Below are 13,908 nucleotides of genomic sequence, written 5' to 3' on the forward strand. Positions count from 1 at the left end.
CTCAAAGGTGCTCACTCTCAGCATGGGTGGCACTGAGGATGGCAACTGTGCAGGAGACAGTTTTCATTTTAACGGTTCTCTCTTTGTGGGGACAACATTGCTTTTTTCCTCGTTTTCTTGGAGAAAGGAGTCTTTCCCACCTCCAGTGATGACATGCCTCGAGAGTCCCCAGTTGAGGGGTCCTGTTATTCGGGGTCAGAGGCTGGCTGGAGAGACTTTTCCGTGAGGAAAGGTTTCAGGTGGAGATCTCTATCACACCTGGCTCTAGCCCTGACATTGCTGCAGTAAGTGCAGTTTTGTGGTGTGAGTGACACATAGTGAATCCCAAAATGGGCGTAGAATCCCTACAAGAGTTGCATGTCTTAAAGCCTGGAGAACCAGGCCTGTTGTTAAGGTTCCTCGCTGAGGTAACTTTTATCAGAGAAAAGATACTAAAGGGTGTGTGGAGTTTTGTTGAAACTATAATTAACTACTAACTGAAACTTAACTATTTCTAAATAATACTATTTCTAATTCCTTTTCTAGGTTTGTTGTCAACACCATTACGGAGCTTTGTCTCTCTGTCCCTGAGGATGGTTGAGAAGGAACTGAGGGGGTTTGGTCACATGCGCTAGAAGGGGTGCCAACAGTACTGCAAGGCGACCACTGCACAAGCGCAACCCAGATGGACACTACTATTGAAAATCTCCGATCAACAGTGCCAGGCCGCACTGACACGTGAAGTAGAGCACCCACAGAGACATCACTCAAAGAAGAATGAATTTGCTTATATATGGCATGAATAAATACAGATTTACAGATCCTAGCATGCAAATTTATCATCTTATATGACAGTGATAAATCATGCATGAAAATCATGTATCAAAATCGTGAAATGGGTTAAAATGCAATAAAAATAAGGTATTCAAAAGTTTAACAAATAGACGGGGGGGGGGGGGGGGTGTCATTTGGCCTAAGGTCACAGCCCTATCACCAGCCCATGATTAGGGTTCGAGCTGTAGGCTTCCTGGCCAACAGTTGGGTTTGGAGTCAGTAGTGGTCTATGGTTAGATTTTAAAAGGGTAGGACTCCCCAATTTAGGGTCAGGGTTACAAACTATATGGCCCTCCAGTCTAAGGGGCTGGTTCAATAGGGATCCTCGGCCTAGGGTTACAAAAAGAGCTCATTGGCCTACAGTTAGGATTAGAGTCAGCAGGGCTCCCCTGCCTACGGTTAGGGTTGGGTTAGGGTCTGGGTCAGCAGGGCTCTCTGGTCAAGAGTTTTAGTTGCAAAGAGTAGGCCTCCTGGGGCTTGGGTTACAATTTAAGTCAGTAGAGCTTCCTGGGCTAAGGTTAGGGTTCCAAAGGGTACAGCTTGTTCTTTGTTTATACAAAGTTCCAAGGACTGGGACAAGACGCCCATGTAGCTCTGAACCAAAGTCTGGAGACAGATATGCTTTACCCCTAAGACAGATATTTTGGTTTTGCTCCCAAAATGGTTGTCGGGCTTGCTGTTTGAGGTCAGTACTATAGTCAGAAGGAAAAGTATCTCAGGGATAACTTCTGGTTGGTTGGTAATCAGGAAAATCCCCTTTGGAATCCAGCAGAGTGGTCACCAACCCTCTGTTGTTCCTAGAGGGCTGTTACTAAAGGTCAGAAGTACGTCCCTTGATATAGTGCTCACAGTGCCTGATAGTTAGCAATTTTCACCCATAGTGTGGGAAAGAAATGTCCCCACATAGCTATACATTTGATTAATTTGTGTCTGTTCTCAGTTATGAATCCATGACTTGCAAGTTATCTGAAGCAACTGAACCCCTCTCAAACTGCTCTCAAGTGTTAGACCAAACTATTTCACTGGATCTGGTGACGGTTCAGACAAAGGGTGAAAGCTCATAATTCTTTCCAACCTTGAAGTAGAATATGTACTGGGACTAGAATGTGGGCAATATGGCACTGGGAAAATCAAATATGTCCAGTGCTCAGGTAATATGGTCCCAAGAATCACTGTATATAAATTCTTTTGATAGCTCTGCTCTATTGAAACCAGGTAGCTCCTCTCAATATGCTTTCTCCACTCCTTGTCCAGGTAATTGCATACAAACAGGAAAACCCTGCATATCTAGGGATTTGGTACCAGCAGATTATATTGAAGCAAGATTCAGGTAAAGCTCTTTTTGGCTTGTTCTCAGATCTGAAGCATCAACACCAGTGCCTACAACATTAGGTGTCTTGGGAGTGGGAGTAGAAAGGCTGGCCTTTTGAGTCTTGGCTGGTTTCAAAGTCAGTACACTGAAACCAGATTCAACAGTCTTAGCCAACGTTAATATCAAGAAGTACTGAGACACTGACTGAGACCCAGAAGATACATAAGGTCTCTCTATATAATGCCCAGGAAAAGATTTTTCAAAATGTTTAGGTGCTGAGGGTGTCTCAGCACTCAGGAAACAATCTGGGACTTCACTTCCTCTGCCAATTAGCAGGCGCTGCCAATGATGTTGAAGGTAGCTTAGGAAAACCAGAGTGGGAGGATTTTGGAGCTGATGAAGGCTGTGCTATGCCCTGCTTGGAATCCCAGCCTGGAAATTTGGGCGTTTCTGATGATTTTGCCTGCAGAGATTCCCACAATAGGACGTTCTAGAGCAGGAGTCGGTGACCTTTGGCATGCAGCCCATCAGGGTAGTGCTGCTTCCTCCAGCTCCCACTGGCCGGTAACTGCGGCCACTGGGAACTGCGGGGGGCCGTGCCTGCAGACGGTAAACGTAAACAAAGTGTCTCGTGGCCCACCAGCGGATTACCCTGATGGGCCGCATACTGAAAGTCGCCGACCCCGTTCTAGAGCTTCAGATGATGATCCCTGCAAGCTGTGGGTGAGACAGATCAGCAGGCCTCACATCTGTCCAGAACCATCACCAGGTTTATGCCAACCCTCCAGTTCTGTATGGGACTAGATGATGCCTGTGCTGGACAGGAACCATTTCTTCTTTCTTAAATAAAGAAAAGTTGACTAACTACAATCTAACTAAAATAAAAATAACTCAAACAGGGCAAAAGAAAAAATGACAAGAGAAGCATTTAGGACACTTCACACACACTGAGTTCACTGCACCTTCAGAGATTCACAAAGAATTGAAGGATGGTTTGGGCCCAGGGACGTAGTTTGGGGGGGAGAGCGTTGCCCCCAAAATTCCAGCCTTGGACAGGCGCAGAATTTCCCCCACCATGTGCAGCCCCATTGGCCTGACTGGAGCTGTCCCCCGCCCCCAAATACAGAAGTCAAACTATGCCCATGTTTCGGCCACTCCCCTTTACAGCCTCAGAATCCTGCACTAGATGAGGGAGATTCCAGAGGTGCACAGCACAGGGACTTTAATTTTACATGTGGGAAAGTGCAGAGGCCATTCCAAGTGGAACTATCATCATTAACAGACGTCTGTTTTAGCCAGTTGATTCCAAAGAAGATGGAAATTTCTATATTAATGGTATATTTTTCTTCAGCACGTCACAAAAATCATTATATAAATAAAGGTCTTTTAGTTATTTTCATGCTGTTTTCTAAATTAAACAAATTGGGTCAAATTGTCAGCTGGTGTAAACCTGTATAGCTCTACTGAAGATGATTTCACCTTATATGTATGACTGTAGAAATAACTATGCATGCAAATAGGTCACTTCAAGCATCAGTATTTTCAAAATTATTTCATAGTATTAATCTGATACCCTGTTTAACTATGCTATTCCAAACTTCTATCTAAACTAGTGGCAAGTATTCATTTACCTTCAGAAAGCTCAGTAGTTCTGTTAATCTGTTCAAGTTCCCAGCCAAGATGTAATGATTCATCCATGCTTTGTTTCTGAGCCATTTCTAGAGTCATATTTTCCTCCATGAGTTCCTCGATTTTTTTTCTGTCCATATCATGCTCCTTAAAAATTAACATGAACCTTTAAAATAGTCTGCCTCAAAATGCACAAAAATATAAAATTCAATAGCCATTTGTAACGTTGCACTCCATATGCTTTATGAAAATATGCTTGGAATGTGAATATTATGTAACTGGAATATGCTTTATGCAAAAGATCTCTTGTAAGGTATCATTACAAAGCTTATAATATACTGAGTGTGTTCATCACGTTTGTATAAATGTATCATTCTTGTATCTGATGCTAAAAATACGAAGTATTACTCTGAAGTTCTATTGTAACTATGCAAAGTGTGGGCCATTAATGGTGGCCTGGAATCTTGATAAGAACATAAGAATGGACATACTGGGTCAGACCAAAGGTCCATCCAGTCCAGTATCCTGTCTACCGACAGTGGCCAATGCCAGGTGCCTCAGAGGGAGTGAACCTAACAGGTAATAATCAAGTGACTCCCCCACCCCCCGCCTTCCATCTCCACTCTGACAAACAGAGGCTAGGGACACCATTCCTTACCCATCCCAGCTAATAGCCGTTAATGGACTTAACCTCCATGAATTTTAAACCCTGTTATAGTCCTAGCCTTCACAACCCTGTTATAGTCCTAGCCTTCACAACCTCCTCAGGCAAGGAGTTCCACACGTTGACTGAGTGTTGTGTGAAGAACTTCCTTTTGTTTTAAACCTGCTGCCCATTAATTCCATTTGGTGGCCCCTAGTTCTTATATTATGGGAACAAGTAAATCACTTTTCCTTATTCACTTTCTCCACACCACTCATGATTTTATATACCTGTGTCATATCCCCCCTTAGTCTCCTCTCTTCCAAGCTGAAAAGTCCTAGTCTCTTTAATCTCTCCTCATATGGGACCTGTTCCAAACCTCTAATCATTTTAGTTGCCCTTCTCTGAACCTTTTCTAATGCCAGTGTATCTTTTTTGAGATGAGGGGACCACAACTGTATGCAGTATTCAAGATATGGGTGTACCATGGATTTATATAAGGGCAATAAGATATTCTCCATCTTATTCTCTGTGCCTTTTAAAATTATTCTTAACATCCCATTTGCTTTTTTGACTGCCGCTGCACGCTGCGTGGACATCTTCAGAGAACGATCCACGATGACTCCAAGATCTCTTTCCTGATTAGTTGTAGTTAAATTAGCCCCCATCATATTGTATGTATAGTTGGGATTATTTTTTCCAATGTGCATTACTTTACATTTATCCACATTAAATTTCATTTGCCACTTTGCTGCCCAATCACTTAGTTTTGTGAGATCTTTTTGAAGTTCTTCACAGTCTGCTTTTGTCTTAACTATCTTGAGCAGTTTAGTATCGTCTGCAAACTTTGCCCTCACTGTTTACCCCTTTCTCCAGATCATTTGTGAATACAATGAATAGGATTGGTCCTAGGACTGACCCTTGGGGAACACCACTAGTTACCCCACTCCATTCTGAAAATTTACCAAAATTTGGCTCGAATTACCTAGGACAATTGGTTGTAAATGGCTCTGTTTACTTGTAAGCTTACCAGTGGGTAATGAAGTCTCACAGGACATGTGAACCTATCACGTGATCCTGGAATCCATCTTAAACCTGGCTCTTTTCCATTTAGAAAGAAGGGTAAGAACCCAGAGAGACACAAAGGATTCCCGCCTTGTGCCAAAGATATAAAAGGGGGTGGAATAGAATAAAGGGGGCTGCCGGTCATGAGAAATCCCCTAGTTACCATTTGAGCTGGAACTAACAAGAACTGTACCAGGGAAATGATTGGGCCCAGAATAAGGAGTCCAGTCTGTGAAAGAAGCTTATTGGAACACTTCTGAGGGTGAGATTTACCTCTATTCAGTTTCTTAAATGTATTAGGCTTAGACTTGCATGTTTTGTTTTATTTTGCTTGGTACCTTACTTTGTTCTGTCTGTTATTACGTGAAACCACTTAAATCCTACTTTTTATACTTAATAAAATCACTTTTGTTTATTAATTAACCCAGAGTAAGTGATTAATATCTGGGGGAGAAAACAGCTGTGCATATCTCTCTATCAGTGTTATAGAGGGAGGACAATTTATGAGTTTACCTGTATAAGCTTTATGCAGAGTAAAACGGATTTATTTGGGGTTTGGATCCCATTGGGAACTGGGTGTCTGGGTGCTGGAGATAGGTGATTTGCTGAGCAGCTTTTGGTTAAAGTCTGCAGCTTTGGGGACATGGACCAGAGCTGGGTCTGTGTTGCAGCAGACTAGCATGTCTGGCTCAACAAGGCAGGGTCCTGGAGTCCCAAGCTGGCAGTGGAAAACGGGCTCAGAGGTAATTCCAGCACGTCAGGTGACAGTCCCAAGGGGGTCTCTGTGACCGAACCCGTCACACCATTATTTTACAAAATACTAACAGTTGGATTCTCTGGTCTGCTAAGGCCACTTTTGGATTGATTACAATGGTCTCAAAGTGGCTGGAAACAAATCATGGAAAATTTCCCCTGTACAAAGGAACTCTCTTGTCAGCATTAAGCTTGTGGAGGTGGCTCTACTCAGTCCGCCACCCCAGCTCCAAAGTAAAGGGAAGGAGGGTGTTTATCATTTTGGTAAGGCATACTAGCATTTTGGTAAGATAAATAAGATTATAAATAAGATAAATCACATATTAAAAAAAGAAAAATAATGTTAATAATTATACAAACATTATTTGTTCTTTTAAACTTAATATTGCATTGTCTGTATTAGAGCTGGTCAAAGCACAGAAAATATTTTTGTGAAAATATTTGTGAAAACTTTGCTGTTTTTTGTCAACTTTCCAAATTTTGACCAATTCAATTTTGGATGAATATTCAACCAGATACCATCTTTATCTCACAGAAGGTTTTAATTGCTATCACTGGTTCTATATTCCTGTTCAACAGACTCCTCTTAGCAATAGATGTCTCTTTATGCAGAACTGAAGCTATTGAAGAAAATAACATCATGTTTGTGTGTCTGAAAACTGTAAGCTATTCAGGCCCTACTTTCTTCTTCCACTGAGACTTGAAGGTCTTCCATTATTAAAACTTTCAAATGTAAATTCAAAAAACAACAGTTATATTTTTCTTAAAAACACAGGTATGAATGTCATCTTCTATTTAAATACTTACCATCTCCATATCATGTAGTTTAGCTTTTAATTGCAGATTCTCCTTTTCCAGTTCATGTAATTTATCAGAACGGGCTCGGGTCCCTTCTAGTTGATCTTCCAACATTGTCTTTGTTTCCAACAATACCTGATTGTCTTCTTTTAACTCCTTCAAGAGTTAAACAGAAATCAAAGTTTTCTCATTCATACCAAAGCTGAATTCAGCATATCTAGTTTTTAAAATATCAATGTAAGAATACAAAATGAATTTTAATGGTAAAAACAAAAACTCGTTTTATACTATTTTCTACGGCTCTCGATTAATCGCACTTAACTCATGCCATTAACTCAAAAAAATTAATCACGATTAAAAAAATTAATTGCAATTAATCACACAGTTAAACAGTAGAATACCAATTGAAATTTATTAAATATTTTGGATGTTTTTCTACATTTTCAAATATATTGATTTCAATTACAACACAGAATACGAAGTGTACAGTGTGCTCTTTAGATTATTTTTGATTGCAAATATTTGCACTGTAAAAATGATAAACAAAAGAAATATTATTTTTCAATTCACCTCATACAAGTACTTTGTACAATCTCTTTATGGTGAAAGTGTAACTTACAAATGTAGATTTATTTAATTACATAACTGCACTCAAAAACAAAACAATGTAAAACTTTAGAGCCTACAAATCCACTCGGTCCTAATTCTTGTTCAGCCAATCGCTAAGACAAACAAGTTTGTTTACATTTAAGGGAGATAATGCTGCCTGCTTCTTATTTACAATGCCACCTGAAAGCGAGAACAGCCATTTCCATGGCACTTTTGTAGCGGGCGTTGCAAGGTATTTACTTGCCAGATTTGCTAAACATTTGTATACCCATTCATGCTGTGGCCACCATTCCAAAGGACATGCTTCCATGCTGATGATACTCGTTAAAAAAAGTGTTAACTAAATTTGTTACAGAACTCCTTGAGGGAGAACTGTATGTCTCCTGCTCTGTTTTACCTGCATTCTGCCATATATTTCATGTTATAGCAGTCTTGGATGATGATCCAGCACATAGAATCATAGAGTATTAGGGTTGGAAGATACCTCAGGAGGTCATCTAGTCCAATCCTCTGCTCAAAGCAGGACCAACACCAACTATGTTTGTTTTAAGAATACTTTCACTTCAGGTTTCACAAAACGCAAAGAAAGTACCCATATGAGATTTCTAAAAATAGCTACAGCACTCGACCCAAGGTTTAAGAATCTGAAATGCCTTCCAAAATCTGAGCCGGACAAGGTGTGGAACATGCTTTCAGAAGCCTTAAAAAAGCAACACTCCAATGCGGAAACTACAGAACCCAAACCACCAAAAGAAAATCAACCTTCTGGTGGCATCTGACTTAGATGATGAAAATGAACCTGCATTAGTCCTCTCTGCTTTGGATCGTTATCGAGCAGAACCCATCATCAGTCCTCTGGAATGGTGGTTAAAGCATGAAGGGACATATGAATCTTTAGCGCATTTTGCATGTAAATATCTTGCAACACTGGGTACAACAATGCCATGCGAATGCCTGTTCTCACTTTCAGGTGACATTGTAAACAAGAAGCAGGCAGCATTATCTCCTGCAAATTGTAATCAAACTTGTTTCTCTGAGTGACTGGCTGAAGTAGGACTGAGTGGACTCGTAGGCTCTAAAGTTGTACATTGTTATATTTTTGAATGCAATTTTTTTTGTACATAATTATACATTTATAAGTTCAACTTTCATGATAGAGAGATTGCACCTTAGTACTTGTATAAGGGGAATTGAAAAATACTATTTATTTTGTTTTTTACAGTGCAAATATATATAAAAATAAATATAAGTGAGCACTGTATTCTTTGTATTGTGTGTTGTAATTGAAACCAAAATATTAGAAAATGTAAAAAACACCCAAAAATATTTAAATAAATGGTATTCTATTATTAACAGCACAATTAATCGTTAATTTTTTTAATCGTGAGATTAATCACGATTAATTTTTAATCGCTTGAGAGCCCTATTTTCATAAAAAAGGCATTTACAACTGCATGTTACACAACAAAATGTTTGAGTGCTAAAAATTACATCTGAAATATTAAAATCAGACCTCTATTATGATTCAAGCAGACTGAAGTCTATATGAAATTTTAAGTAACTGTACTGTAAACATTTACTATCCAACTATTATTAGCTTAGGAAAAAGAAATGTTCAGTAAAATGATATGGATAAATGCATTGCCAATAATTGTGATTTGGCCTCAATTATCTCTGGATTTTGAAATTTGATCTGGACAGGCACAATCCCAGTCAGTGTCCTGGCTGCAACAAACAGGAGTTGTAGGGTTGTTGTTTTTTAAAACAATGTTGGCTTCCCTTGCACAGAGGAACAATACTAGTTTTGCACTACTTGGAGGACCACTGTTGCCAGTGAGGTGGAGGCTGGATTTTCCTTGTAGGACATGGGAAATTAAGCCACTCTAGCCTAAGCAATTGTTGTTCCTGTTAACTGAGTTGCATATTCAAAATACCACCAATATTTCAAAATATTAGGCAAAAAGTACTTGTTCAACTGCAACCACCTCTTTGTTCAATAAAACACCTCTCCCTCTTCTTTGTGCCACCATTTAATAAATTATTTTAATATCAAATAGATCCCGCAAGTTGAAGGAATTAGAGATCAAAGCATTAAAGAGTTCTTACTAATAAAGCATAATTATTTGTATACGCATATATATCCATTTTGCCTAGACCCATAATTACATGTCTAATACTGCTGAAAATGCAATAGCATTCTTAAGGGGTCCCAACAGCTTCAACTGATGCATATGTACTAGCAGTTTTCATATCCTTTAATGGCATCTGACGAAAATATTAATGAACGTACAAGAACTCAGTTTGATTCATTCAAGCCAAGCATATCTTTTTCAAATGTCAGCACAAGCCAGCTGCAATCTATGAAACTGATATTGAACAAAGAAATCTTGACTTCATATTCCTTACTTCACAAATGTTAAAAATTATTTTCGAATATTATTTTAGGTGCACAAATGACTAGGGGTGTGTGTGGCGGGGGGGTGTGCATTTGTTTTAAACCAGCATTTTAGGAACATGAAAATTCCATCTGTTTAGCTACTTGGCCACTTTGTTATTTTCAGTTCTGCCTTCATCAAGTCTTTCATCATATGGTTCCTGAAATCATTTATATATTATGGGTGAAATTCATCCCTTTCAGATGGCCCACATATGAGTGTCCTCTTCTTTACAGGCACCCCATGGAAAATGCACTATGTGCTCTAGCATCTGACTTTCAAATGCTCACCTACAGATTAATTTTCTTGACCAACTTCAAAATTTTGTTTCATTGTTATCTGCATGATTTAAACTCTATGCTCTCATTTTTAATGGAAAATTTTAGTTTCTACGCTTTTTGTGTAATTTGAACATATTTTGGGGAAAAATAGCTTCTTGTTAATTAAAATATTTTCTGCAATCTAATGTTAAATTTTATTTTGCCCTTAATTTATGTGCTACTGCAACACTTATTTCTATGTTTCTCCAAATCAGTTTCTCTATATTTTTAAATGCTTTCATTTTTTTCTAGAGAGACAAGGTGAGTAAGGTAATATCTTTTATTGGACCAACTTCTGTTAGTGAGAGAGACAAGCTTTTGAGCTTACATAGTGCTCTTCTTCAGGTCTGGGAAAGTAAGGGCAGGTCTACATGCCGCTATTTCACATCTGGTGAAGATACTCAAGCTTCTGGGAGAGATCTCACCCATTGGCTTAACAACTCCACCTCCATGAGAGGCAGTAGCTATGTTGGCAGGAGAGGCTCTCTTGCCGACATATTGCTGTCTACATGGGGGATTAATGTCGGTATAACTACATCGCTCAGGGGTGTGGATTTTTCATACTACTGAGCTATGTAGTTATACCAAAGTAAGCATGTAGTGTAGAACAAGTCAAATTTAAAGTATCACTGCTAAACACAAGGGTTGAACAGAATGTTTAACATAAGTAGTTAATACATATTTCAAGGACTATTCAAAGTTAAGTGGCCTGTTGACACCCGTTCAGTCACAGGGAAGAAAGGAAGGGAAGGAGGAGAAAATAAAACAGCTGGAGGGTTTGTTAGTGCATTACTGTTGTAATAACCCATAAATCCAGTGTCTCTAGTCAGTCCATGATTTTTAGTGTCTAGCAAAGTTATGAATTTAAGCTCCTGGGATTGTCTTTTAATAGTGTGCAGGTTTCCTTTCAGGACGAGCACTGAGAAGTCAGACATAGAGTGATTTCTCTGGGAAAAGTGTTCACCCACAGGTGATAGGGTGTTTTTGTGTTTGATTATTTTCCTGTGCGAGTTCATTCAAGAGCCTAGTGAAAAGAAAAGGAATACCTGTGGCACCTTAGAGACTAACAAATTTATTTGAGCATAAATTGTGAGCTACAGCTTTTGTGAGCTACAGCTCACTTCATCGGATGCATTCAGTGGAAAATACGGTGGGGAGATTTATATACACAGGGAATATGAAACAATGGGTGTTACCATACACACTGTAACAAGAGAGCTATTACCAGCAGGAGAGCGGAGGGGTGGGGGGGACCTTTTGTAGTGATAATCAAGGTGGGCCATTTCCAGCAGTTGACAAGAATGTCTGAGGAACAGTGGGGAGTGGAGGGGGGGAATAAACATGGGGAAATAGTTTTACTTTTTGCATTGCAATAGTGCAATGACCCATCCACTCCCAGTCTCTACTCAAGCCTAAGTTAATTGTATCCAGTTTGAAAATTAATTCCAATTCAGCAGTCTCTCGTTGGAGTCTGTTTTTGAAGTTTTTTTGTTGAAGAATTTCCACTTTTAGGTTTGTAATTGAGTGACCAAAGAGATTGAAGTGTTCTCCAACTGGTTTTTGAATGTTATAATTCTTGACGTCTGACTTGTGTCCATTTATTCTTTTATGTAGAGCCTAGTGATTGTCTGGTTTCACCCACATAATTGTTATTGGGGCATATTTTGTCCAATCAAGCCTAGTTTCCAACACCACTATTTTAGTTCACTGATTTCAGGTTCCACACTTGAACACTTGAGCTTGTTCAGGAATGGTAGGTTTGATGACAGATTGTTGATTGCTCCATTTGTTGTACCCAGGTAAGGTTTCGTCAGAGTTGCGAGTTGGTCAGACTATTGCATGGTTTAAGGTGGGACAGTAGAACAACTTCATCACAGAAGGCCATGTTGACATGGATGCAAAAATCCCCCAAGAAAATGAGTCTTAAGAACTTCACCACCATTGATGACAATGTCTCAGTTCCAGAAATCAAAAAAGGTCCCACATAACTGTCTCCCAACAGACATCTTGTAACTTGTCTCTTACCACAGTTCTCAAGTACCTTCTCTACTTTGCCAGTGATGCCGGCTTTGAAGCTCCGTTCATCTTATTTTTCCCTTTCTAAGAACACAGGAATTGCCATACCTCATCAGAACAGTTTTGTCCTGTTTTTGACAGTAGCTAGCCAGATGCTTCAGAAGAAAGAGCAACAATTCCCCATAGAAGTCTTTTATGCAATAATCTGCTTATTGGGAAGTTTTTTTCTACTCTCATCAATTAGTAGCTATCTTATGCTTTTAAATTCTTCAAAAATGTTTTATCCTATCTAATGTAACTGTGAATGTTCCAGTCTATATGAATGTCTCATCCTTTTCTGAATCCTTCTAAGGTCTTGGCTTCAATGATATCTGACTATGTGTTCCATAGCTTAATTATGAACTGCATACAAATGTATTTTCTTTCATCAGTTTCAAATTTGCTGCCTTTCAATTTCATTGATTCCCTCAGTTTTCTATGAAAGGAAAGAGTAAAGAATAGTACCAAACTGACTTTCTCTATATCATACATTATTTTACATATTTCTGTCATGTGATCTTTTATTTTACCCCTCTCTAAACTAAGTATTCCTAATTTTTTTCAATTTCTCTTCACATGGAAATATTTTCATGTTTCTAATAATCTTTATCATCTGTCTGTAAAACCTCTTCTATTTTCTGTTATATCATTTTTCAAGTTGAGTGACTAGACTTAACACAGTTTTCAAGGTAAGGATGTCCCATCAGGTTATATAATGTCATTATAAAAGTTACAGTATTTTATATCATATGTTATACAGACTAACACTGCTTGTTTTTTGACTGCTGCTTCATAATGAAGACAGGACATTAGTGAAATGTCAAAATGACACTGAAATCTTTTTCCCAAGTTAGTTTTCAACTTAGCAACATAGTTCAAATTATTCCTTCCAATAAACATTACCTTGCATTTATTGAATGTGATCTGCCAATTTGTCTAGTTTTGTTAGGTTCCTCTGAAGTTCCTTACAGACTTTTCTGATTTTGACTACCCTTAATAATTTTGCATTCTGTGCAAATTTTGTGACATCCCCATTCACCTGCTGTTTCCAGACAAAGGTCGTGGCCTTAGTAAAGATAATTGGGCATCCCACTGTTTACCATGTAGAAAATTAATTTATTCTTAGTTTGGCTTTTTTTTTTTTTTTGTCTCTTACCAATTTCTAATTCATGATAGAATTTGAAATGTCTCTTCAATTCTATCTCTCTGTCTTTTCCCATGTTTTATGCATGAAATACCGTCCTAATCCTGGTTCACCATGCCAACTTCTTTTCCTCATTCAGATCATTCCTGAAAACTTCCTTCCCCCATGATGCCCAGAAGAAGTGAATGAAAAATTAAACTTAAAATAAATTTCAAGCTAACTCCCTCCAGGGTGTTTCCCATGTCTTCTTTATGTCTGCTTGTAGACCCTGATCCTGCAAGTGGATCTGCATAGATGGACCCATGCACTAACAGAGAGTCTTGCTGACTTCA

General features: G+C 38.9%; 1 protein-coding gene across 10 annotated transcripts in view; it reads right to left on the minus strand.

Moving 5' to 3' along the window:
• CCDC88A (coiled-coil domain containing 88A) overlaps positions 1-13,908 on the minus strand; it is a 357,211-nt gene that overhangs the window by 119,663 nt on the left and 223,640 nt on the right. For 9 of the 10 annotated variants that reach the window (XM_007070064.4, XM_043543868.1, XM_007070062.4 and 6 more), the window contains exons 11-12: positions 7,023-7,169; positions 3,757-3,901 (exon numbers count right to left, since the gene is read on the minus strand). In XM_007070064.4, the coding sequence (XP_007070126.2) occupies positions 3,757-3,901; positions 7,023-7,169 (292 nt within the window). Of the gene's footprint in view, positions 1-3,756; positions 3,902-7,022; positions 7,170-13,908 lie in introns of those variants that run through there. The other variant, XM_043543870.1, reaches the window with a different exon arrangement.

Source organism: Chelonia mydas, chromosome 3 (genome assembly GCF_015237465.2).
Source record: "Chelonia mydas isolate rCheMyd1 chromosome 3, rCheMyd1.pri.v2, whole genome shotgun sequence".
NCBI lineage: Eukaryota > Metazoa > Chordata > Testudines > Cheloniidae > Chelonia > Chelonia mydas.